At 41.5% G+C, this 25,316-nt stretch overlaps 1 protein-coding gene across 1 annotated transcript; it reads right to left on the bottom strand.

Annotated features, from left to right (window-relative positions):
• Positions 1-489: 489 nt before the first annotated feature.
• FAM149A (family with sequence similarity 149 member A) lies at positions 490-23,729 on the bottom strand. The gene is given in 15 exon segments (XM_060085790.1): positions 490-724; positions 3,031-3,109; positions 3,192-3,217; positions 3,220-3,319; positions 4,548-4,668; positions 7,962-8,171; positions 8,655-8,758; positions 12,489-12,643; positions 13,462-13,652; positions 14,235-14,405; positions 15,389-15,514; positions 16,841-16,983; positions 19,199-19,337; positions 19,624-19,734; positions 23,641-23,729. Coding segments are annotated over 15 exon segments (1,761 nt in total). The 5' UTR covers positions 23,652-23,729; the 3' UTR covers positions 490-650.
• Positions 23,730-25,316: the final 1,587 nt, after the last annotated feature.

The raw sequence follows: 25,316 nt of genomic DNA, 5'->3' as shown, positions 1-25,316 counted from the left end.
ATTGGCTTAAGACAGCCACTGACATTCCTCAAAGAGGTTCATGACTAAAGTGCTTTTTAAAAAAGGTATAAGAAAGTCAGCACAATGACTAGAACAATCTGAACATTAGTCAACCTGTCATATTGTACCAATGATGACTTTGCTATGCTCTAAAGGAGGGAGTAATATCTATTAGTGACTAGGACTTTGATGGAATTAATAATAGAATGAGACAAAAAATGTCAAGACATAAAGTTACATACTCCTAGATAAGATGGCATATTCCTAGATAATATACTTTCATATATTAAGTAGTGTGTGAATACACACTACTTAATATATGAAAGTATAAGCATGTGTGTGTCTGTGTATAATTAATAAAAGGATGAATTATAAACACATATTAGATTCTTCTGAGCAAAGCCTAAAGAAAAGAACCTTTACTGGAATGCTTCCAATAATGAAGAAGGTTGGTGAGTTTGACTTGTATTCTCTTTACAGCAGAAAGTGTTCAAAATTAAGTTGTTTATTTGTTTGCATTTCTCTCAGGTAGTCTAACATCTCAGACTGTCAGACAGATAAATAACAATACTTCTTCTATTTTTCAAGTGATAAATGGTGTACTGAGGCTTTGAATGCTCCAGCAGGTGTGTAGTCCTGGTGAAGTCACATCAAGACGCCACCTGGAATCTCTTTCTGAAAGTCAAAGTTGTCCTCTGAAAAGATTTAGGTGGAAATTGTGAACCTGAAACACCAAGTAAAATTCTCATTAAAATGTTACAAATCCCAGGTCCCAAAAGGATCGTGTGATATGTTCCATGCAGATGATATATTTTTTAAAACGAAAAAAAAAACCTTAATGTCCCTTGTACACAAATCAGGAAATAGTCATCTGGAAAAACTGCCATTCTGGGTGCTGAGAAGAAAGAGGGGTGCTTCCCCTCCACTGGCCTTGGTCCTGGCCATGAGTTCCCCCAGAGAACTCTGTCAGCTACCGTAAGAAGTCCTTCCCACTGTTGGTCCCTCAGCTTCTCCTTTCTTTTTTCTTTTCTTTTTTTTTTTCTGCTACAGAAATAATGTTGATAAGTTAATAGCCCCTGCACTTTTGGACCTGGAAGCAAAGGTAAGCAAGAGACCACAAGCCTGCTTGTCAGAGAAGAAGAAAATAAATCTTTAGAAATACAGGAACATCTCTCTTATGTACCCTCAATCGCTTCTATAGACATGAAAAAGGCCTCCAACCAGCAATAATGATAGTTCTCACAAAGTTATTGATAAGAGAATACAGTGACAGTATTTGGTGAAAAATTAAGAGTGCAGATTTTAAACAAATTCAGAGCCCAGTTTCCTCTCCTAACTAACTTCTACTACTGTGCGCCCAACAAACTATTCGGCATCTCCACTTAGCACGCTGCAGTCAACATCTCCGAAACTCCTTAGCCACTGTCTACTGGCCATCCGCAGAATCATATTTATCAACCATCACTGTTCTCTCACATACCATGGCTGCCTTTTAGAGAAAGAACTATTATCATTGAAAATGACAGAGAATACTCCTGGGGAATGCACAAGGCAAAAGGCAACAAAAAGACACAGCAGCTTAGAGCTATGAGCATAGGAGAAAAATCTCAAAAGAATAAAGAAATTTCGACATCACTATGCTATAGAACTATAGAAGGGCTGACATAAACAGTGATAAACCTGAGTTGTCCCAGTGCTTGAATTATACTAGATTTATTTTAAAGTTATATTATTTCCCTTAAAACAACAAATTATCCTCTACATTTGAGATTATCTATAATACACATGATTCATATTTTTTGAGCAAACAGCGTATGCTTGGCATCTAGCTAGGTCCTTTCCATACATTTTTCCAATAATTGTTTTCTCCATCTAGTCTGTTATAAAAGAACTGAGGCCCGGAGCAGTTGAGGCTCTCCTAAAGTGCTCAGCTAGTAGGTGCTCGAGTCAGGATGGAAACAAGGCATTTGATTCCAGAGTGGCACACCTCATGACGATGCTACATTGCCTCCTTGAACAAAAATGTTGGTAACGGTTTTGAAAATTAAAACATCACAGGCCTGAATTCAGTCTAGAAACTTCATTCTTTAAATGGCATACTACCTGAGAATAAGTATTTATCTGTAAAACTCTACATCATAAAATAACTAGAAGATTTGTATTAATTTTGTGAAGCATTTTTATAATGAGATCTTCAAAGAGAATCTAAAAACAGTTTCATTCAGAAGAAAAGCATGGAAACTCTACAGCAAAGAGAGACATTGATTTCTCATAAGACTCAAGATAGCATTTTCTTTTTTATGAGGGTGAGGCTCTAAATTATGAGGAAACTTTGGGCATTTTCTCCTTTAAGATTGTGCAAATTAATAAAAGGAAACCTCAGCCGAAGTTGGGGTCGGAAGGCCAGTAGTGGGAGCTCTCATGCCCTGCCCACCACTCACCTTTAATTACCCCACCAGGAAGACATCAGTAACTGACTGACCCCAACAGGAAGAGACTACCTTGCTCTCCCAAACAGGAAGCGCAGCTACATTCCTGCCCCAGCAGGAGGAAGGAAGACTTCCTTCTTGCCCAGCAACAAGCCCAGCCAATGGAAAACCCGGCAGCTCAGCCAAAGACAAGCTATCATCGCTTGAACTTTTACTTTCCTCCAATGAACTTTCCTTTTTTCCTTGCTGATGATCTCCTTTCCTTGTCCTGCCTTCCTTTTATAAAAGCCTTCCATGCCCTGCAACTCCTCAGAATATCTCTCTGTTTGCCACATGAGATGCTGCCCAATTGATTCATGAATCGTTTACCAAAACCACTTCGATCTTCAGATTTACTCAGTTACTTTTTGTTTTTTAACCAACAGCAGAGAAGTGCTTGTCTTTGCAGTTTTGCTCTTTATGGAGATTCCTGAGATATAGCCATAGATGACAAACTCTTGGTCAAAACTGTCCTCTCAAGGTCGATAACCTCCAATTTCCCTTCCCAAAACTTGAAACTTCACGTATTACATCATTTTATTTGTATATGGAGAACACTGACCTGTCAAAAAACCTTGACCTGTCCATGTGTGACCAGCAAATTCCCTCAGTGTCAGTGAACCTTTTCGAGGCGTATCTGACTGTTAGAAGATAAAATGAGGGATGAGTTTTATTGTTTCAAATACTTTTAAAAATGAAAGTTATGGTTAACAGAGAACTGACCCGAAATGTCTGGGTTGTGCTGGGCTTGAAAACTGTTCCGCCGCCAGAGATCTTTCTTGAAGGGGTGATCTTTCTACACGGACAGGTACTGTGCTCAGCACATGGTTTTGTGGATGCCTTCCTCTGAGCTAAATGAAGGATGATATGCTCTTGTTTAAAATAAATGCAATCCTTAAAAAGACAAAAGAAAGTCTATATATGCTTCAATCAGCCGCTCGTTTATCATTCATTCTCTTGCTTATTTGAAAACTTTTATTTAGATATTGCTAAGTATAAGGTCCACTAAACACACCTATCAACTTAATTACGTAATTGTAGTTTTTAACCCGGTAAAGTGGTAGGGCCTTAATAAGTAAATATGGATTAAAAACCTTAACCGCATAAAGTTCTTAATATTAAACTATGATAGAAATGTTATTCTGCATTTGTGAAGCATCTGACTTTTTTTAAATGTGATATTTGACTGCTTTTAGGATCCCACTCTAAGCCACAATATTCTAAAGTTAAATATTAAAGCTCTGCAACTCTTGCCTTCTGAGAATGAGTTTTACTGTTATATTCAAGGAGGCGAAGGAGTGCGAGAGAAAGCCCTGCCTCCGCTGGTTCTTTTCTCTCTAGGCTTTATGTTCTCACACTTGGGGGTCTTCTGTGTTTTATAAAAGAGACACAAGTTACTTGTATTGGAGTGAAGTGAGCAGTCATTATAAATCTGGGGGAAATCTGGTTAGGCTTTCTACCAGCAGCATACCTTCCCCAGACTTTCTGTGGTTGCTTGGCTGAGTTGAGCTTGCCTGAAGAAGACATTGCGCCTACATTCCAGTGAACATGGCAAAGATTAACTGTAAAAATGAGAGCTAGGAAAAATGGCAGGGTATGTTACTGTGTTCTTAATCTATGCCAGGCATTATGTAACATCTATAAATTCATTTAAATCCTTATAGCAATTCTTTGAGGTAGGAATCATTATTGCCCTTTTAAAAGTGAGAAAATCAAGGTTCAGGGAAGTTAATTGGAAGCAAATCATATAAAGAGTTTGTGTGGCAGGATTCAAGCACAGAGCTGCCTGTCCCCTGACGTAACCTTCATGCTATTTTCTTCACTACACCATCCTGACCATCAGATATTGCCTTGACACCTGGAATTTCTGATTTAGTTCGGGCCGTGTTTTTATTTCACAAATTATTGAATTAATCCTCCCACCTCCTATAAATTCTCACTAAGCCAGTTACTTTCAAGAAACAGATCATGGAGACATTTTATGCTACCGTGTTCATGTGGAAGTGTCCAAATTATGTTTGTTTGTTTTCCAACAGACAATGTAAATGGTGCACTTAAATATTAAGAAATCTGACTTACAGAAACAGGACGCGATCTGGAAACTGCCATATTCTGCTCCCCAGTCTCTGAGCCTATTGGTGGCAACCTGCTCCTTGAGGTCTGAACTGGTGGGGAGGCCGTGCGGTCCACGCCAGTTTGCCTGTAAACACAACAACATGACCTGAGCACCCAGGTACAGAGACGGACAGACCTTACCGCGGAGCTATTAATCACAACCTGCCTCCCAAAGGAAACGCCAAGTAGGATGAGCTGAGTTTCTGGAAGATGGGCGGGGACTGAGTCCCAGCCCCAGTCACCTCTGTGTTTAGTGAGGACTGTGAGCCCGTATTCACTGAGTGCTCAGCTATGCCAGCCCCTGCGCAGAACATGGAAGGTTTTGAAGATCTAGTTCCTCTCCTTAAGAAGAATACAAAGTACTGAAAACAAATCAAGTAATTAGATTACAATGCAATGCAGTTGATATAATATAGTGCTACGGTGTCTGGTTCTGAATACAAGCACTGTAGAAATTTAGGGAATAGAGCAATCAATGAAGGATAAAATTAATTCTCGATGTGCAGGGCCTAGACGAGGAAAACCACAATCTATGTAAGGTCATAAAAGGCAAAATATGTTCTCTGATGGGAAAACTAAGTTTTGTGAAAATGTCTATTATTCCTACATTTTTAATAGACATAATGCTATGAGGTCCAATGTGATACTTTTTTTAAAATTTGACAACCAGATTGTAAAATTTATTTGTCAACATGGGTGAGTAATTTCAACAAAGGAAGAGTAATGATGATAAAAGACCTTCCCTACCACATATTAACACTGAAAAATTAAATTGTCTAATTTGTGCACAAGAATAGAGATGGATATTCTAGAAACAGATTCTAATTCATTTATTTATATATAATAAATTCATGAAAATTAAAATATGACAATTTTTGACTCATCAAGTTTTAAAATATACATACTAACTAAAGTTTACAGGTTGTAAGGAAAGAGTCTTGTGGATTGCTAGTGGGTCTATAAATTGGTAGAACCATTCTTAGAAGAACTTTGGAAAAATATTTCAAGAGCCTTAAAAATATCCATAACCTTTGACCTGGTAGCTTTACTTCTAGGAAACAGTTTAAAGACATCCTTACTAAAATTTATGTAAGATAATGTTCACTGTACAATATAATAGTGAAAATATAGAAGAAATGAAAATTTTCAGTAATAGGGCAACATAGTAAATTATTATATACCCACATAATTATACTTTAGTCATTAAAATCATGCTTTCAAAAATGTCTGATAACATGGAAAATATGAATAATGTTAAGTGAAAAGTATATGAAAAAGAGCTACATTATAAAATAGTAAGATAATGTTAGCATTAGAAAAACGATAATGGAAAGGAAAGAAGAAATTTAATCATAGACAAAACTAGTAGTAAATTTACCAACAGTTGTCATTTTTATATTTCTATGTGTTGAGCATACAGGGGATCTTCGATTTCTACTTACATTTTTGGTATTGTCCTACTGGTCCACAGTGAACTTGTAGTACTTTGATAATTAGAAAAAAATGGTATTTTAATCAAAAGGGAAGAGCATGAATAAAATCACAGAAGTAAGACTATGCATAGCTGGTATGTTTGTGGGTCAGAGAGGAGATAATGCTGACCAGAAGCAAGGTGAATGATGAGAAGTAACAGAAAGCAGGTGCCATAATCAAAGATGTGATGTTGCCCCCAAAGGGCAAATGTTGGCTCTTGGTGGGACAACAAAAATCTTACTCTTTTTATGTATAAAACACAGATATTAAAAATAGTACAGGGCTTCCCTGGTGGCACAGTGGTTGAGAGTCTGCCTACCGATGCAGGGGACGCAGGTTCGTGCCCCAGTCCGGGAGGATCCCACGTGCCGTGGAGCGGCTGGGCCCGTGAGCCATGGTCGCTGAGCCTGTACGTCCAGAGCCTGTGCTCTGCAACGGGAGAGGCCACAGCAGTGAGAGGCCCGCGTACCGCAAAAAAAAAAAAAAAAAAAAAAAAATAGTACAAAACTCTACACTATATTAAGCTTCCACAGGTGGGGGAGGAATTAGGAAAGATACTCTAAAAGGGCTTCTTAGCATGGCAATAATTTTAAAAACGTTCAAAGACATGGATCTACAAATAGGGAGAGGCCAGGACAAGACAGGAAGGGAATGTACAGTTGGAGGTGTCTGAATTTATTTCAATAAAAAATAGAAAAGGTTTTTGATGAAAGCCTGACAGTGGAGCCCGGGTGGGCTGGGAGGAAGAGGAGAGAGCCAGTGATGTGCTATTGACACGGCAGAGGATGACGAAGAGGGTCCCAGGTGGCCAAAGTGACATGGAGGAGGGAGTGAGATCTTGAAAGAATTAACAGAGCAGACTCAAATAGAGCCGGAAAGAGCACTTCCGACTAGTGAAAGAAACGCTGACTTATCATAAAACTGTAAAGGGTGCTGTGGAATGCATCTCGAAAGAGTCCAGCCACTCCTTAAGCACTGGCAGCTGCTTACGCAACACCCCCCACCCCCCGCCTCATGGGGACCTAGATGCGGTCCCTGTAATAACTGCCTCCCGTGCTGCAGGAAGCCTGGTGGCCCAGCGGTCCAGGAGCTGGTCTCCAAGGCCAGGCAGCCCTGTGGGGAGTCCCAGCCCTGCCTCTCCCTCGTGGGATGATCTCTGGCCACTTAGTCAACTTCTTTCAGCCTCTGTTTCCTCATCGTAGATTTGGGGTAATGGGAGTACCAACTCAAAGGTGTGTGGTAGGTCACAAATAAGATAATAACTGTGATCCATTTAGCTAGTGCTGGGAACGTGAAAGCAGTCAACAAACACTGGCTGTTGTTAACATAAGTATTGCCTCACACTTGAGTGAGTGAGAAAACTGGAAAGCTCCTTCGTAATTCTACAATAAAGGAAGAGAAATTCCTTTCTAATAAGGCAATGATTTGATGTTGATGCCTAAGGTCAAAAGCTTTTCTGAAATTCCCTACACAGAATGAAACTCGCCCTTCAAGATAAATAAAAACTAATGGGTATATGTCCCTTTTATTTTAACAGCATCTTATGTACATCAGTTTTTACACCTCACAATGAAAGTATTAATTATGTATATATAAAAGCATTAGCTAATGATTAGTTTTACAGACTCAGCCATTGAAACCCATCTAAGACCCTCTCCGTCAAGAGTTTCATTGCGCTTAGCTGCCTGTGCTGTAGGTACATGGCCTGACTTCATATTCTAGTATCTAGCTAAGTATACTACTGGAACAAATTCCTGTTAAATATCCAAATAATGAGCTACTTAGAAAACTGTCCACATAAGATTTGACAGGGGATGCTTTGTCCAGAATAAACCATAAACCCTAATTGACAAGCATCTCTGTCCTCCGTGACCTTTGTTTTACCACCAGAGAAACAAGACTTACAGTTTTGTTCCCCTAAGAACTTCATCACTGTACACACTGGGGATTTTTATTCTCTGTGATTCTGAGGTAAGAGAAGGCAGCCTCCTGTATGCCGGTGTTTTCTCTGCAGAAGTCTGTAGTCCGCGAGCATCCAAGATCCGTGCCAGACGGTGCTGGGCCGAGGAAAGGGCACTGGCCCCTACACCCAGTGATTTGTCCTCTTGCTCACTCCTGGGGGAGGGAAGTCAAGTTCATTACTCAGATGTAAGCTCTACGCATTTGCTCATCACTAGACTTTGTCTAGAACACAGCCTGGCACACACAGCCTGGCACATAGAACTTAGTCCTATTTGTTGAATGAATGGACAGACCAGCATTTCCAGTTCCATTTTAATTTCAGTGAAGGATCATCGACGGGGGGGAAAGATCTCACTGTTTTAAGTCTCTCATCGTTTGTCATCAAACCATGTAGCCCACAAGATTAAGAACTCACAGCTACAGTCCCCTTTCCTTATCGGCCCTAACCTAACAGGCATTGTTTTGTGGTTGTCATTAGAACAGGCTGTTTTCACTCTTACACATTGGCTGTATGTGCTCAGACACACCTGGAGCATGGGATTAAATGCAATTCTTATCATCTCGTCCTCTGTGGTCTTTAGTGGTCGAGTGTGTCCAGCGCAGGGAAGAGGCTGGGTGATTATTTTTTATACGTACTGTGTTCTATCTGCAAAATAGGTAGGTCTCTGCTGAAGTGGTTTTGCTTGAATTGTCATCACACCATTCAAGTCACTATAAAAATTATTGGAGAAGCGATGAATCTGAGGAAAGTGAAAACAATAAAAATTAAAAAGCATCCAGAGCCATTGCAATTACGGATGCCTGTCAGGAACCCGCAGGAAACACAGGGCAGCCTCAAACTGGCTAATTTGAGGTGCATTTAATAAAGGGACTATACTTTTTAAAGATGTGTGAAGAGAAATGAATAAGGAATGACCAATTCCCCAAGGCTTGTTAACAGTAGGGACACATTACCACACCTAGGCTCAGAGCAGCAAGAAGTGAGGGAGAGGTTTCTGGAATCTGGACAGCGTAGCTGATGGAGAAATGCCACCAACCCACTGTGACCCGGTAGAACGGCCAGGAGGAAACAAGCCAGGCCTCATTCTCCTCCATGCTCTGAGCTCCCAAAAGCTGTGTATTCACCTTCACCAGAGTGAAGAGGGTAGACAGACAGTCTGGAGAAGCAAAGAAAAGGTGTCCCAGCTCCCACGGGTCAGCTTGCCTGGCACCTCTCCTTCGACCCAGCCCTTCACAGCTCACCCCAGTGAGCTTCCCGGACCAGCTCCAGAGCCTGGGAAAACCCGAGACCAGAGTCTGAAAGGCTTGCATTTGAATCCCAGTTCTCAATGCCCCCTGCTTGGTCATCTTGGAAAGATTTTTAACTTCCTAGTCTTTACTCTGGGGATAATGATTCCTACTTCATAGGAGAATTCAATTCGACAACCTTGGTGAAAGCATGAAGTGAGGGCTAAATAATTATTAATTTCCCATTCCATCCCATAATATGACCAACTAGGATTTAAAATAATATATAGCTTCAGGCAAACAGGATTTCTGAAACTAGAATTACAGTTCAAGAAAAATGTGGCACCCCTAATCACATTTTCCTCATATTGAATATATATAAAAGTAAATGTTAGAGGAATAAATTAAGACCTATTGTGATTATCACTAAAATGCTTTGACTATTTCAAAATAAACTCTACTAGTATTTTACTTTTACTTTAAACTTTGTTGCCCATTCACTTTCTTTTAACTTTTATCCAAATGCAAACAACAAAATAGCCGTAAAAAGCATTTTAAAAAACCATAAAAAACTGTAAACACAACAAAATATCTGTTAAAATAAATCCTTAGATTTTAAAATCTCCGTATTTCTCAAGTGTATTTATATTGCCTGATAGTTAAATGTTCTCTTCTAGGTTGTCATCAACTGTTCCTTTATATGCGATTCATACTTCACATTTTAATATGAAAAGTGGACAATACTGTTGAGCCTGTCAGAGCAGTTTAAAGAGACCAAAAAGTTCATTAAACTGGCAGCAATTCCAAAAGTTTCTTTTGAACAGCACGAACAAAGACTAATTGTAAAGCCCTTAAACTAGAGGGTAAAACAATCCGATTAGATATTTCTGTTTTTTTTTTTTTTTTTTTCTTTTTGCGGTATGTGGGCCTCTCACTGTTGTGGCCTCTCCCGTTGCGGAGCACAGGCTCCGGACGCGCAGGCTCAGCGGCCATGGCTCACGGGCCCAGCCGCTCCGCGGCATATGGGATCCTCCCAGACCGGGGCACGAACCCGTATCCCCTGCATCGGCAGGCGGACTCTTAACCACTGCGCCACCAGGGAGGCCCAAGATATTTCTGTTTTAATCCACTGCTCCGTGAACCTCGGGCCCTGTTGCTCCTATGCTGGGTGCATATTGTTGTCTCTGCCTTGTCATCCTCCCTTTTCTTTTTCAGCTGAATAAATCTTGCCTGTCATTTAGGATTTAGTTCATGCATTACTCTACTTTGTGAGGGTATGCTATTTTCCCTCTGAGCTCCACAGCATTAATGAGCTAAAAGACATCTAATTACAATATATAATATAATAAAATATGATATGATTTATAATTAGCGTCTGATTATAATAATCAAAGCTAACACTTAGTCTGCTCTGTGCCACACACGGTACTAAATGTCTTATCTCCTTTAATTCGCATGGCTTCCTATTTCATAGATCCCGTAGATAATGGAACAGGCTTTGAAAGAAAGAGGCAGATTCAAGATCACAGAGTCAATAGCTTGTGACACTGGACTCCAGAGTTGTAGTCTGTATCCAGAGCTCAAACTCTCATCCACTCTAAACATATCTTCTAGGTTGCCTCTTTGTGTGTGTGTGTGTGTGTGTGTGTGTAGTAGTAGTAGTAGTAGTAGTAGTAGTAGTAGTAGTAGTAGTAGTTAGTAGTAGTTAGTAGTAGTAGTAGCTAGTAGTAGTATTTGGTATGGCTTGACTCCCTCCAACTAACTTGTACGGACCAGGAATCCTGTCTTATCTTTTTTCTGCTTCCCCACAGCAGACGGGCTGTGCAAACATAAAGTCCAAACTCCTTAGCACTCCTGAAGGTCTCCCATAAGCAAGCTCATCCTTTCCAGCCTCACCTTCCACTAGATCATTTTTTTTCTTTTTAATTATTTTATTTATTTATTTTATGTTTGCCTGAGTTGGGTATTCGTTGCTGCGCATGGGCTTTCTCTAGTTGCAGCAAGGGGGGCTATTCTTTGTTGTGGTGCATGGGCTTCTCATTGTGGTGGCTTCTCTTTTTGTGGAGCACAGGCTCTAGGAGCATGGGCTTCAGTAGTTGTGGCTCGCAGGCTCAGTAGTTGTGGCTCGCGAGCTCTAGAGCACAGGCTCAGTAGTTGTGGCACACGGGCTTAGTTGCTCCATGGTGTGTGGGATCCTCCCGGACCAGGGCTCGAACCTGTGTCCCCTGCATTGGCAGGCGGATTCTTAACCACTGTGCCACCAGGGAAGCCCCTCCACTAGATCTTTGAATAGGGACACAATTCAAGAAAAATTTATTGAGTTCCCAGTATATACCTGTGTTAGGAGCTCTCACATATTTATATGACTTTATCCTCACAACAATCCGTTGCACAACATATTATTACCCTCGTTCTATAGAAAAAGAAACTGAAGTTTAGAGAAGTTAAACAACATGTCCAAGATAATTCCCCTCATAGGTCTCTTGATTCCAAACGCCCTGGTCTTGCCACAGTGACTCTGCCTGTCCCAGTATCCCATCCTCTAAGCCTCAGTCCAATCACTGTTCCCCTCCCTCACTCCTCCATGTGGGTCTGAATTGACCCACTCAGAATTCCTATCCAGGAAGGCCTACTCATTTCTTCATGTTTCTGTTCAAATTTTACCTCCAACCAAAAAAGATATAAAGCTTCACTCCAGGCAGAATAAATAATTTTCTCCCTGCTTCTCCTACAACTCTTTTTTGTACAACGCTCACAGAAGACTTTGCATCTGACCTGTATCATATTCTTCACTTTACTAGGTCAGGGAATATGCTGTATTCCTCTCTACATCTCCTTAAAACACCTAATACAGTTCACTTAATACAAACTCAATTAATGTTGAATGAACCCAACGTATACTCATGGATTGAGTCTTTTATCACTTTGGTGGGAGGACAGGAGAACATCTGTAACCTTCAAATTGGCTAGAACTATTGGGGGAAAGCATGTTTTTTCTTCAAAAATATGGAAACAGCTCTACAGTTCAAAGCAGGTGGAAAGTCTCAAATCTCAGTGTCCCTACTCTATCAAAGAATCTGGCAATTCTATTCAACTCCATGAAATAATTATTTTTAAATTTTAGTCTTATTGGCCAACAGACCCAAATATCTTAATAGAATTTAATAGAATGGCACTCTTGACAAACTGAGGCCAGAGATATAAAGATTGAAGGAAAGAGAGAGAGAGTGGAAAAGCATCTACCTGAGGTGGGTTAAGATGAGAAGCCAGGGATACACTTCGAGTTTCAGAACTTCTGGATGGGGGAACACTGGACACATCAGCATTAATACAGGAAATGACCATAGGTGGAGATTTATTCTCAGCTACTTTCAATTTTTCTTTCTGTTTTTTTCCTTCTGTGCCAAAGAAAAATCAATATTATTAAGAAAAATACTATCAAATACATGTACTTAAAATCCCCTTTTCAAAGGGAATATTTGTTCTTGAGATAGCATGAGTCTGCTGTGGCTGCTGAACCTTACTATAGAGAGGACAGACCCCACAGAGCAATGGGCTGACACTTTTCCAAGAGCATCTAATGAAATGACTATCATTTCAGTGGTACATAGAAAACTCGGGATTATACACTGGGGCAAGAAGGATTCTTAGTATTTTATAATATCCCAATTAATCCCTTTGCTTGGAAAAAGTAACATTTAATTAAGTAAAATTTAATTATTAATATTTAATGATTATTTCCCTATTATACAAACTGGTTAATACTAGTCACTACTGTCCACCACTGACATTTCCATAATTTGTTTCTGCTCAGTTTCAAGTAGTTCAGAGAACATTTTATACAGGTAGATGAAGTGATTAATAAATTAGCTTTGTTTACATTTTATTTTATAAATAATGTCATATAAATAAAAAACAATATCCCATTATTAGAGGTTAGGTAATTTTTTAAGCCAGAATTTAAAAAGTGACTTGTAGCTTTTCTTGTGTATTTCTGTGTTTTTTTTCAGGAATGCCTCTACCTTATTTTTGTAGCTCAAAAACCGAGAATGTCCTTTTTGAAGTGATTAAAGCTCACTTGTGAATAAAGGCAGAAAGCCCAACTTCCCTTCTCACCCCAGTCAGGTCCTAGATTTGGCCAAACTGGTGGGGCAGAAAGCTTTGGAACAGGAGTTATTTTTTCTTTTCATTAGGTCAACTTCTACAAATTAAGTACCTGTGAGTGTAACTTCCCAGTTTTTTCTAATCAGCTTTTCCAGTATTTCCACCACAGTTGTCCAGACGTGATCAAACACTTCTGCAGCCACCGCGTCTCTGACACAGTCATGCGGGGATACGGGAGGAAGTCCATGCTTATGCCACGTCCTGTGGTGATGAGCTGGGTTTTGTTCAAGACAGTCCTCGTCACTAAGGACAAAACCCATTCTCATTACTAAAGTATCAAAGGTTGAAGTTCAAATAATGCCACCTATCTATCTATCTATCCAACATGCACGCATATATATACATCGTACATTTATAAATAAACCCAACATTCTTTTTTAAACAGCACTTTGCTATTTTTTAATAGCTTTCAATCAGGAGGCAAATGTTTATTATGCAATACTGACAGCTTTTGTCTAAGAACCAAATAGGCATTTGGTGTAAACACTGGACTTTCCCCTTTGCCCCCCTGGGTGGCCAGGTATAGTGCACCTGGAGCCCCGGGGGACAAAGGCCGCTAGTTGCCTTTCCACTTTCGACAACATGCTGAACACAATTCTTGTTTTCTGTCTGAGCCATGTTGTCAGTAAGAAAGGGAAACGCTGCTCTAGCATATCCACATCCTGCCAGGAATCTAAAAGCTTTGGGGAGCATGTTACTCTCAAAAGGATGGAAAATCTTTTGGATAAGTGAAAAATGCACAAAACGCTAAATGAGCATATAATCAAAATACATGCCCAATAAATATTATTGTACTAAGTCAATATCAAATAAAACTCTATTTACTCTTCTTTTCTGTCAAAAGCGAAATACTCTTCAATCTTTCCATCCACATCATAAACCTCTTCTTCCAGGGATGAACATGCCGTGAGGTCCGCAACCCCTGTGCCAACAGGACCTGGCAGGGTGAGGGCTGAGAGTGCGGCTGGGACTATTTGAGAGCCGGAGATGCACAGCCTATGGGGAAAATCAGATTCTCCGTGAGGGTTTGCAGAACGTCAACAATACAGTGTCTACATGATCATGGTGGGTCTTTAAATTATCCATAAAGCCACAGAGTCCCAAATTTTAAAAATCACTAAATATTACATTTGACAAAAGTCATACACTTAAAAGCAACATTTTGGCTCAGACATCATTCAAATTTTTAAGGGCTTCTTAAAAGTCTAAATTATTCTAGGGGCTTCCCTGGTGGCACAGTGGTTAAGAATCCGCCTGCCAGTGCAGGGGACACGGGTTCGTGCCCCGGTCCGGGAAGATCCCACATGCCACGGAGCGGCTAGGCCCATGAGTCACAACTACTGAGCCTGCGCGTCTGGAGCCTGTGCTCCACAACGGGAGAGGCCACGACAGTGAGAGGGCCGCGCACCGCGATGAAGAGTGGACCCCGCTCACCGCAACTGGAGAAAGCCCCGCACAGAAGTGAAGACCCAACACAGCCAAAAGTAAATAAATAAATAAATTTATAAATTATTCTACAAGTTTGTATCCTCTTTGCTGTAATGAAGGGATATCACGGCATAGTCCCGAATATGTGTGAATGGCATAGAGGGATTTACCAAAATGTTAGTGAGCAAAAGAAAATGGAATAGAGCTTTATTTATTCTGCTACTGCCCTGTGGCTTAGGATCCATCACAATAAAGCAGTTTTTGATTTTGCATCTAGGCTGCCTTTCAGAGTCTTTGAAACAGTTTAAAAGTTAACTCCCTTGATATTTGTATTACACACACACACACACACACACACACACACATACCATCACCATCATCAACTGCACATCAGAAGCATCTTGGGTAAAAGAAATGCTCTGTACCTGCCCTTCATTGAAATCTAAACCTCCAAATTGTTGGAGCCAAGGCTCATGACTCAGACAGACACGAAAAAGTATAACTAAAATGCAATTTAAAATACTTTTCAAAAGTAACTTCTAGCAACATACTCTCTGGTGTTGCTGCTGGGTTCACAGTCGTCAGAGACGGGTCTGTGGACGGCAGAAGCAGGTTTGCTGCCCTGGAAATGCTGGACCCCGTCATCAGTGGGCAGGATGAGCTGTCTTCCTAATACTCTGCAAGTGAAGAAAAGGGAAACTAATATTTTTGACTGGAAAGGGAAAGATGTTTTGCAATTTTAAAAGGTGGGTGATGGACTTCCCTATGGTATTTTGAAGGAGCGTGTATGAAGTGATAAGGTAGATATTAGTACACGAGCAGTGTAACGGGATCACAGGAAAACCACAGGCTTTGAGGGAAGAGGACAGACAGCTCTTGCCATTGATGAAGGGACTTGAGGCAAAGTTTCCAGGCTCCCCGAGCCACTGATTTCATCAGTTCGATGTTGTATGCAAAGCAGAATAATAGTGCCCTTGTAGGACTAACGAGTGGCTGATAGATAATGTAACCAGATTCAGACAAGTAGGGTGCTGCTGGGCACACAGAAGCTCTCTATAAATGTTAGCTGATATATACATAATGCAGAAAAACATGTAAATATATACCCTAGGCTTACAGTCCTTGTCATCTTTTCTTTTTTCTACCCTCTCCTCCTTCATTTTTATCTTAAGTATGTAAGACAACACTGAAGGAAACAGATCTGAGCTCCTGGATTTTAGGCAAGTGCATCATGATGCCTAGAAAAGTCCGCATCCATCATTAATAACTAGTGCACACTAAGGCAGGGGCTTACAAAGGACTGGAGAGGAAAAATAAAAACCTGTTTAGTCAAGATTTTTAAAAAGTTACTTAGTTGAGGTAACCAGAAGACCTATTAACATTTGTATGAGTGTTCTAATTTATTCTCCCCGGATATAATATACAGGAACTTCAGATAACTGACATGGATTATGTTTTTCCCTCTAAGTAGGTCTGGCTGAGTAACTGAAGGAAGAAGATCTTCCCTTTTTACTCAATCTACATCTTTCATCTTTGATATAAAAAAAACAGATGATCCCTCCTACATAAGGAACCTTGGTGAGATGGCCAGATTCATCTATCCAATCACTCAGCAAACCATCACTCTGTTCACCTCCCCTGCCCAACCCCGCCCTGTGCACTGCTCTCAAGGGCAGATACACGTTGCTCACAGACTAGTGAGTGTGAAGGTAAAGGATAACTCCTGCCCTCCTTCCATTCTCGCATCTGTAATGCATGCAGTGCCTTTCTGGGGATGAGCTACATTTGCTTCTCACAAATTAAAATGCACTTGAGTATTGGAATGTCTCCAGATTTCCTCAGACACCATTGCAAAGGATGTGATTTCTCAGTAAAGGACGTGTGTTCCAGATACATATTTTGACAAGTGCTTTTTACTCAAAATATACCCAATTTATTGAACAGGTCAAGGGTAAGCGGTTACCAAACCCATTCTGGAGAATTACTAGGAACGGCCTCCTTACCTCAGATGGAGGGACCTTCTTGCCCACTCACTGCATTCAGCCTGTAGATTCTGGGTCTGAGGGCTTACTTTCCCTTCAAATAACATTTCCTCGACCTCCCAGAATAACTGCTGTACCTTCTGTGCACTGGCTTTGTCAAACTCCTAAAATAGAAATGCACATTTAGTTACAAGGCCAGAAGTTGTAAATACAGGCTTCAGAATCAATGATACTTACAAATGTATATAGGAGGGAGCCCTCCCAGACATACCAGGGCTCCAATTTTTACTCTTCGAAAAATTACATCCCACTTTGAGACTCAGTTTCCTTAACTGTTAAATGGAGATAACTTCTACTACTAGAAATTCTCATAACTGGAGTTATGAGACCTATTCAAGATTGTACATAGACGTAGTTTCAGGTATGAACATACATATTGACACAGACATTGATAAGGACAGACACACACACCATATATCTAAGCACTTACACGTGCACACATATACGTACACAGACATGTGTCCCTCATGTAGCTGGGCATGAGACACCTAAGTACATCTGCAAATTACGAACTATTTTTTTTCTAATGAAAAGGAAAATTATTTCATAGAAAGAGCCATGCACTTTCTTTTAATCAAGGAAACAGAAAAAGAAACCCACCTTAGGTATCGTAAGAGATGTGGTTATTAGGGCGGGGCCAGTGCATTCATTTTTCTTGTGTGGCCTTAAGAGGTTCTTGGGCTATGGCCACAGTGAACGGTCAGTGAGAACACCCTCCAGCCTTTCCGTATATTCTCCATGATGGAGAAGTAACAGACCTATTGCCTCCACAGCCAGTGAGGAAAAAATGAACATAACTACAATTGCAAGAGCCAACACCGCACCGGGGGCCGCAGGGCGAGAGCCCTGTTCCGTGTTCTCCCCGGGGGTTGGGGGGTGGCAGGTGAACCCGAAATCTAACCCACAACTCAGAGCGACCAAGTGCGTATTCGGCCTGACATACCTGATGCAAAATGGTCAATTTAGGTTGATTTTCACAGACTTTTCATAGATTTTCTCAGCGAAAATTCGATATTTTCCACGTTACTTCTTCCCCCCAACTGATAACAAACTAGATTCCCAGACTGCAGGGGAGTTGAATTACCCCTTTCAAAATGAAAATAAGGAGAAAACTCAGAAGCATATTTGCCCCCTACGAGGAGACTGGGTGGCTGGAGCGTGGAAGAGGGCTTATTTTCATTTTTTGATCTTTTGTATTTTGTTGCTTTTGCAAATATTACCCTATCAAAAAGTAAATGAATGTTTTTAGATTCAAAGCAAAATTTACTGTCTAGGGGCTGGAGTAAATTCTATACATGGAAGGCATAAGACTCTCCATGGATAATTACCTGAAAATTTGTACCAAAGGAATCCCAGAATTTGGACCGTATTGCTTCATAAAGCAATGGTCCTCAGCCGTCTTCCCGGCGGCACACTTTTGACCAAAGAGCCAGGGCCACAGGGCGCGGGCTGTTCATTCAAGTGACAGCGTCCCATCCTGTCTGAAAGGGCCTGACTCACAGCTGGCTCCCCTTCAGTCTTTCCCCCCCCAGCACGGCCCTCTCCCTCTGGCCCCTTGCACAATCGCTGCCACAAAAGCATCCCTGGGAGCAGACCCCCGCGCGCCGTGCGGGTGAGAGCGGCCTTTAAAGAAGGCAATGAAAACCAGAACACAAACAAGAAAGGAGCAGGACTTAGAACATCCAAGGAGCTACCCTGGGGACTCTTCCACAGCCACAGGGGCCTCACCAAAGCCTTCTCACGGACTCTTGAGGGGATAAGAGGTCGGCCACCGCGCAATCGCAGAGATCTGAACGTGAGCCTGGGCTGCAGACTTCAAGGCCCACCCAGCGGAGTTGCCCTAAAGGGTTATGGTTAACATCTTCCAGCTAGCGTTGGAAGTAAAATATCTGGCTTAGAATATTCTAGAATATTCAGGGGAAATTCCCTAATCGTGGTGATTCTTCTTCTTTACAGCTTTTACTTTCCCCCAATTTTTCTCTTACTCAAGCTCGTAATTGTCAGTCTCTCCTGAATCTCCAGCCATAGGTATTCTACAAGAAATCATATATAACAACCTGAGGGGGAGGGTTGGGAGGTGGAAAAACCAAAACTAACAACATCTAAGACTCTAGATTATGCGATTATGGGCAATTTTTATTTTTCCTTAGAGTTTCTATATTTTCAGTTTTCATGTGACATGTAAGTGCTTTTATATTTATGTATATGTGGACTAGGTAATGCTTTTAAAATTGGTAAAAAGATTTTTTTTTAAATAAGAAAGCAAGTCATCATTATAAGTTGTAACCATGGGATTATCCAAAATTTTGTGGGACATACGTCATCTCTCCAAGAGTAAATGGAGCTCTTCTCGGTTGATAAGCCTGTGGTTGAACTCTGTGTCCCAGACCCAGACCAGGAGTTGGGAGCTTCTGTGGGCATGGGGCTTCCACTTGACGAAAATGATGACACGGATTTACTGTAGGAAGAAATGTAACATAAATAACATTTACTGAGAAGAGGTCATACTGGGAAGTGGCTTGACCTTGTGCCTACCTCCTCTTTCTTTATTTAAATATATTGGTTCATTTTCACAGTACACTGACTTTAAAAGATTTATACAGTGCAACATTTCAGTTGGCTAAAAATAAAACTGCTTCTTTTACTTGTGGAAATTCATGGCCCATCAGTGACTTTGTTTCCCATATCCACTATGGGCACATTTTCATTCTGCAATCAGACACATTTAACAGACTAATTCTTACCGGGTATATTTATCAATGGCTTTCTGTACATTTCTTGTAAAATGTGTAGGTAAAGGATCTTTGCTTTTCACAGCAAAAGTCTGCTTTCCAGATCCTTCTGGCAGTCCTCTTCTGAAAAAATAAAATAAAATATGAAAAGTATCTGTAATAAGTGTATTCATTAAGACATTTAAAATTTCCTTTTGTAGGAAGTTGCCCCTCTCCTCCTACCATGTCCCTCTAAACACACCCCACACACCTCAAGACACTGAGCTTAGTTCCCTACCATTTTTATTTTTCTTAGAATCAAGGTTGTTGTTAATCTACATGAACTGTTATGTAAACTGGGGGAAAAAACAACTTCTTGTGACTCAGCCAGACTGGTAAAAGTTGCTCCAAACCTAGGTGGATACAGCCTCACTCCAAAACTCGGCAATGGAAACATGAGCTAGAGTTCAGGTACCTCGTATCTCTTGACCAGATGCCCTGGAGCTTGCAAAAGCCAACCAGCCTTGGACGAAAAAAACTCGATAATTCCTTATTAATTCTGAAATATATCAACTCCGTTTGAATCACTAAACACATAAAGAAATAAATGACTGAAACACACAAACAATAACTCACTTTAGTTTGGCATTCTAGCTTGGCTTGTAGCCTGATTTGTAGAGAGTTTTAAAATATTAAGAGTAATGGAAAACTAAAACAGATGAAATCTCTCAATTTTAAACAAGGCATTAAACCTGGCTGGTAGAGCCCAGTTAGTGTTAATCATTAAAATGTCCTTTCATTGAACCTCTTAAAACATTTACTTCCCTCTAGTCAAATACCTTCCTAACGTTTAACAGTAAACAACTTCTGTTCTTTTATAGAAAGAATATTTTCCCATACAAATCACTTATATTTTATATTAACTTAAGATATGATAGTCATTTGGGGAAAAAAGTCAACTTTCAATATTTCTAACAGGGACACCACTCATTTAAAACGTTTGCTTTTGCTTTCAATTAAATGGTACCTAATTTTCATCATTTATATTTCTGTATGTAAATAGAGTTTAAAAAAATATTAATCAGAGAATCAGTTCTGTCCTTAGCTGTATACCTACAGTACTCCACAAAAAAGAGAATTTTTAAAACAAATTAATTACTATAAACAGAGGTGAGCGATCATATAGATGTCTTTACAAGAGAGAATAACAGAATTATAGGATTTTTTTCCTCTCTTTATTGCTCAACAGTTGTAAGTACACCAAGCAATCCTGAGAATAAAGCTGTTAAAGAAAGGGTAGCAGAGAAAAGAATACAGGACAATCTTTTATGCTAATAAACTGCTTTACCTCCAGCCCTATTCAGTCATTTCCACGTGACTCTATAACTCTAGATAAACATAAAAATGCTTTTACAAAAGAGGCAATCAACAAAAAATTACATCAAATAGATCTGCTTTGAATGTTACAAAATATATACTGGTATATGAGTTAATTTGCTTGTTATTGAGGAAGAATTTTAAGCCTCAGAGTGGTGACTTAGACAAAGTATTGTTCTTCTGTAATATCCACAGAATAATAACATGGATTAGGATCTTGCTCAGCCACTGACAGGCTGTGTGCTTGAGCAAGTCACTTCTCCAGTTGTTGTGAGACTTAAATTAGATGAAGTCTGCAAAGTGTCTACATAATCAAGACAGGTAAATCAGGTTGCTTTCACTGCTATTATTGCTGGCATACGTCACACGATGAAAACACCATTTTCTTGTTTTTTTTCCACCTCTCCTGGCATTTCCTATTATATACATCGCTCTTGGGACTTTAGCTTTTTATTGGGATGTTCCTGATACTTTATTAATATCTTCTATCTGTAGCACTTAAAATACTGCCTGACACCTAGAGATGCTCTCTGTTTATTGGAAGAATCACTAGGCAAAGATTAAATTAGTACCTCAAACAAAGAGCGTGCTTTGGCCCTCTAATTACTCAGAATGTTCGTGCTTAATACAAAAGATGACATTGTGACTGGACATGAAAATATCCTCCACATCCAAGATATTGCCGGAGAATTTTTCATCCTTTATGAAGAAAGAAGATCCACAGCTCCTAGCGAAGCAGATATCTCCAAAAATGACTTTTTATGGAGTGTCTAATCCACTCACATCCACCTTTCTTTCTTTGAGCTTCTCCTCTGCCTTTTGTGCAACTTGAAAGCTAAATTCACTCATCAGACTCATGCCAGTTTGTTTTTTCAATGAACAATAATTTCTTCCTTCAGAAAATTCGCCCTTTTCTAAGGGGGGAAAAGGGGTGACTTTTCAAACTAAGAAGAAAGCTGTTTACAAAATGGAAGAAGGAATTCCTCTCTTGACATTGTATCATATCCTTGCGCAAATCAGCATTCCTACGCACTTCAAAGTGTAGCTGAGGACAGGAGGTCTTCAAGACTCAGGGATGCTGGGTAGGGGGCGGATTACCATAAAACAGATGCCTGAAAACACTAGCTGCCTCCACACCGTTTCTCCAGCTCTTTTCTCCTCGGCTCTTCCCTGCCTCCTCTCCTTCGAAGTCCCTATACTTCTGTGGAATGTCTTAAACGTCAGAGCTCAGCTTAATAACATATACGTTTGACCACAAAGTTCAGAGGAATTCTGAAGAGGAATTTGAGCCCAGTAAACTCAATGACTCTCCAAGGTCACAAAGCAGATAGGGCTGCAGCTCGTTCCAGGACCTAGGCCCTCTGATCTCCATGTCTCTCCAGGAACCACATCACTGACATTGTGAATGAAGAACAGAATGTATAGAACTTGCCTTCTTTCTTTTTACGTTTTGTGTTGAATCTTGTGGTTTCTCTGTCCTCTAACCATGCATTGTAGAATTATTTCAGGCATAATATTGAACATCTTTAATTCCCTGTAACTATCAACTCATGTAATCTATAGAGTCTAGGAAAGTATACACAATTTACAGTATGTGTCTTATAAATATCTTAAAACTTGAAAGTGCTGGGATGTCTAATAAGCTTTTATTACATAATACGTAGACATAACAGTTTTACACTAGTTCCTGTCCATACAGCTTACATTTTAGAGACGATAAAATGCTGCTAGTCGGTAGGTTAAAGGCTGTTCATTTCAGGACAGGATCTGGGTTTTAGGGTAGACTGAAGTGCAACCACCAAACTATATTGTACTAATTTGTTGGTGCATCAAAGTTAAATTAAAGCTCAGTCTCAATCTCCCCGAGTCACTCCATTCCAGTTGTCAAAGAAATTACTAGATTATCTACTTCTACTTTTTAAAAGTTGCCTCTTGATAGCTCACAAACCTCTGCCACTTTGCCCTATAGAAATTCAATTATTAGGGACTTCCCTGGTGGCACAGTGGTTAAGAATCCACCTGCCAGTACAGGGGACATGGGTTCAAGCCCTGGTCTGAGAATAGCCCACACGCCGCGGAACAACTAAGCCCGTGCGCCACAACTATTGAGCCCGCATGCCACAACTACTGAAGCCCACGTGCCTAGAGCCTGCGCTCCATAACTAGAGAAGCCACCGCAATGAGAAGCTCGCACACTGCACAGCCCCGAAGCAACTAGAGAAAGCCTGTGCAGCAATGAAGACCCAATGCATCCAAAAATAAATAAATTTTTTTAAAAAATGAAATTCAATTATTAAACAGTGATGGCAGCTTTAAAAATTTATATTTCTGCTTAAAAAGATTGTCTGAAATGAGTACTGCATTCTGAATGGGTTGGAACGCAGGATGGTAAGCCCTGACTTACACAAGTTCATTCTAGAAGCAACCGAGGCTCCCGGCTCTTGGGACTGAAGAGAAGTCATCTCAGACGCCACGAACGCTTGTCAGACCAAGTGAGCATCTTGGCTCCGGAGGGCCTGATGGCGTCAGCACGAGATTTCAGGAATGGATGCAGGGAAACAGACCAGAGGGACTCTGACTTTGCAAGCAGGAAAAAATCACGCGCGTGGCACAAAAAGGTGACACGAAGGCAAGCTCATCCTCCCTCCCTGCCCTTCCCAGATCAGGACTCACCCAATCACCATCAGCCCCAGGTCTGGGCTCGCGTCCCGCGGGCCAGGCCCAGAGCCCCGAGGCCTGGGCGCCGCCCGGCGTTGCCACCGCGCGCCGGCCCCCTGCAGGCGGCGTCCCCGCGCCCCCGGGGCCCGGGCTCCCCGGCCGCCCAGCCCTGCGCCCCCGCCCGCTAGCCCTGCACGTGCGGCCGCGGCACCGCTGGGAACCGCGAGTCTCGAGCGGCGCGGCCAGGGGCGCTCCCGGCCCGGGCTGCGCGGTCCATGGGCGCGGTGTTCTCCGCTTGCCCGGCGCTGCTTCCCACGCCCCGGCTCCCTCGGCGCCGAAAGCGCCAAATTCCGGCGCGGCGCGGCGCGGCGCGGCGCGACGACGCCTCCCGGCCCCCGCCCCCGCCCCCGCCCCCGCCCCCGCCCTTCCCTCCTCCTCCTCCGCTGGCCGCCGCCCCCCTCGCCGGGGTCGGGCTGGGCCAGTCGGCGGTTCCCCGCGGCGTCCCCTCTTCTGGAGCCTGGCGGCGCTCCCCACTCCCACCCGTCGCCCTCTGCCCTCGGTCCGCGTCCCGCTCTCCGCGGATCCCGACCTCCGGAAAGGCACGCCGTGCCCCCTTCCCGCTGCCAGGGGCCACATTTTATAACCCAGTGTCCTGAGCTTTGACCACGGGCCCCTAGGCCTCTGGGCACCCGCCGGCCCCACTGCCCTCTCTGGGCCTCCAGTGCGCACCGGTCTGGCCTTCCCACGCCTTCCCACCCCTTCCCCGGTGCTGCCCAGACAGGTGTTTTCTGTCCTTAATCCTTTTAAATAGAATTTGAATGAACCGGAGAAATACAGACAATTTCACCGACACCCCTCCTCCCATCGAAGGATTCCTAGTTGGGCGTGGTGGGGGGAGGGCAGGGAGGTAGAGGGAGGCTTAAAAAAAAATCAAGTCTCAGCCTGGTAAATGCAAGATGCTAATCTGATTAACAGGAACTCTAGGTCTACTTAGGCACCGAAGATTATCGTCCTGTCTCTCCCATCTTCAAATAGATGCTTTATCTCATACAGTCCAATAACTTTTCTACAAACTGGAGATTACAGTGTTTTGGTTTATTAATATGTGCTTGTTTCAATCTTGAAGTCATACAATAATACCAGGACTAGAGTCACCAGATTCTATGCCGTGAGATAGCAAAATGGCCAGGCCACCATTTTCATAAACTGAGAGAAATACGAGTGAGTTGGCTGAAGTAATACACATTTTCAAAGTAACATGTCCAAGGGCAGACACCACCTGTCACGTGCCTTTTCCCAGTAAGAAATTCTTAATAATTACAATGAATAAAGGGGACACTGGAACACAGTCCAGCCTGCGGTGGCCATCCATTCTCCTTTGAGATCTAAGGCCTTCTAAATCTGAATAGGTACAAAGAAACCCACCTATTCCTCCAGCTCAGCATTTACAGAGGTAAACCATGACTATTACATTTAATAGTGAAAAATCCAGTTTATTTATTTTGAATCTGAGATTTTATTTTGATTTTATTTTGAATCTGAGAAACCAGCTACCAACAGCAAAACAATGATCCATTTCTTGAACTAAGGATACTAAGGTCCTCACCATGTTTACAAATCATTAGCTTTAAAGTGGTAAGTGGTTATAAATTCTGAAATTAATGATACATACATATGTATATACATGTAGG

This window comes from Mesoplodon densirostris, chromosome 20 (genome assembly GCF_025265405.1).
Source record: "Mesoplodon densirostris isolate mMesDen1 chromosome 20, mMesDen1 primary haplotype, whole genome shotgun sequence".
Lineage (NCBI taxonomy): Eukaryota > Metazoa > Chordata > Mammalia > Artiodactyla > Ziphiidae > Mesoplodon > Mesoplodon densirostris.
This window is presented reverse-complemented; position numbering and strand designations above follow the sequence as displayed.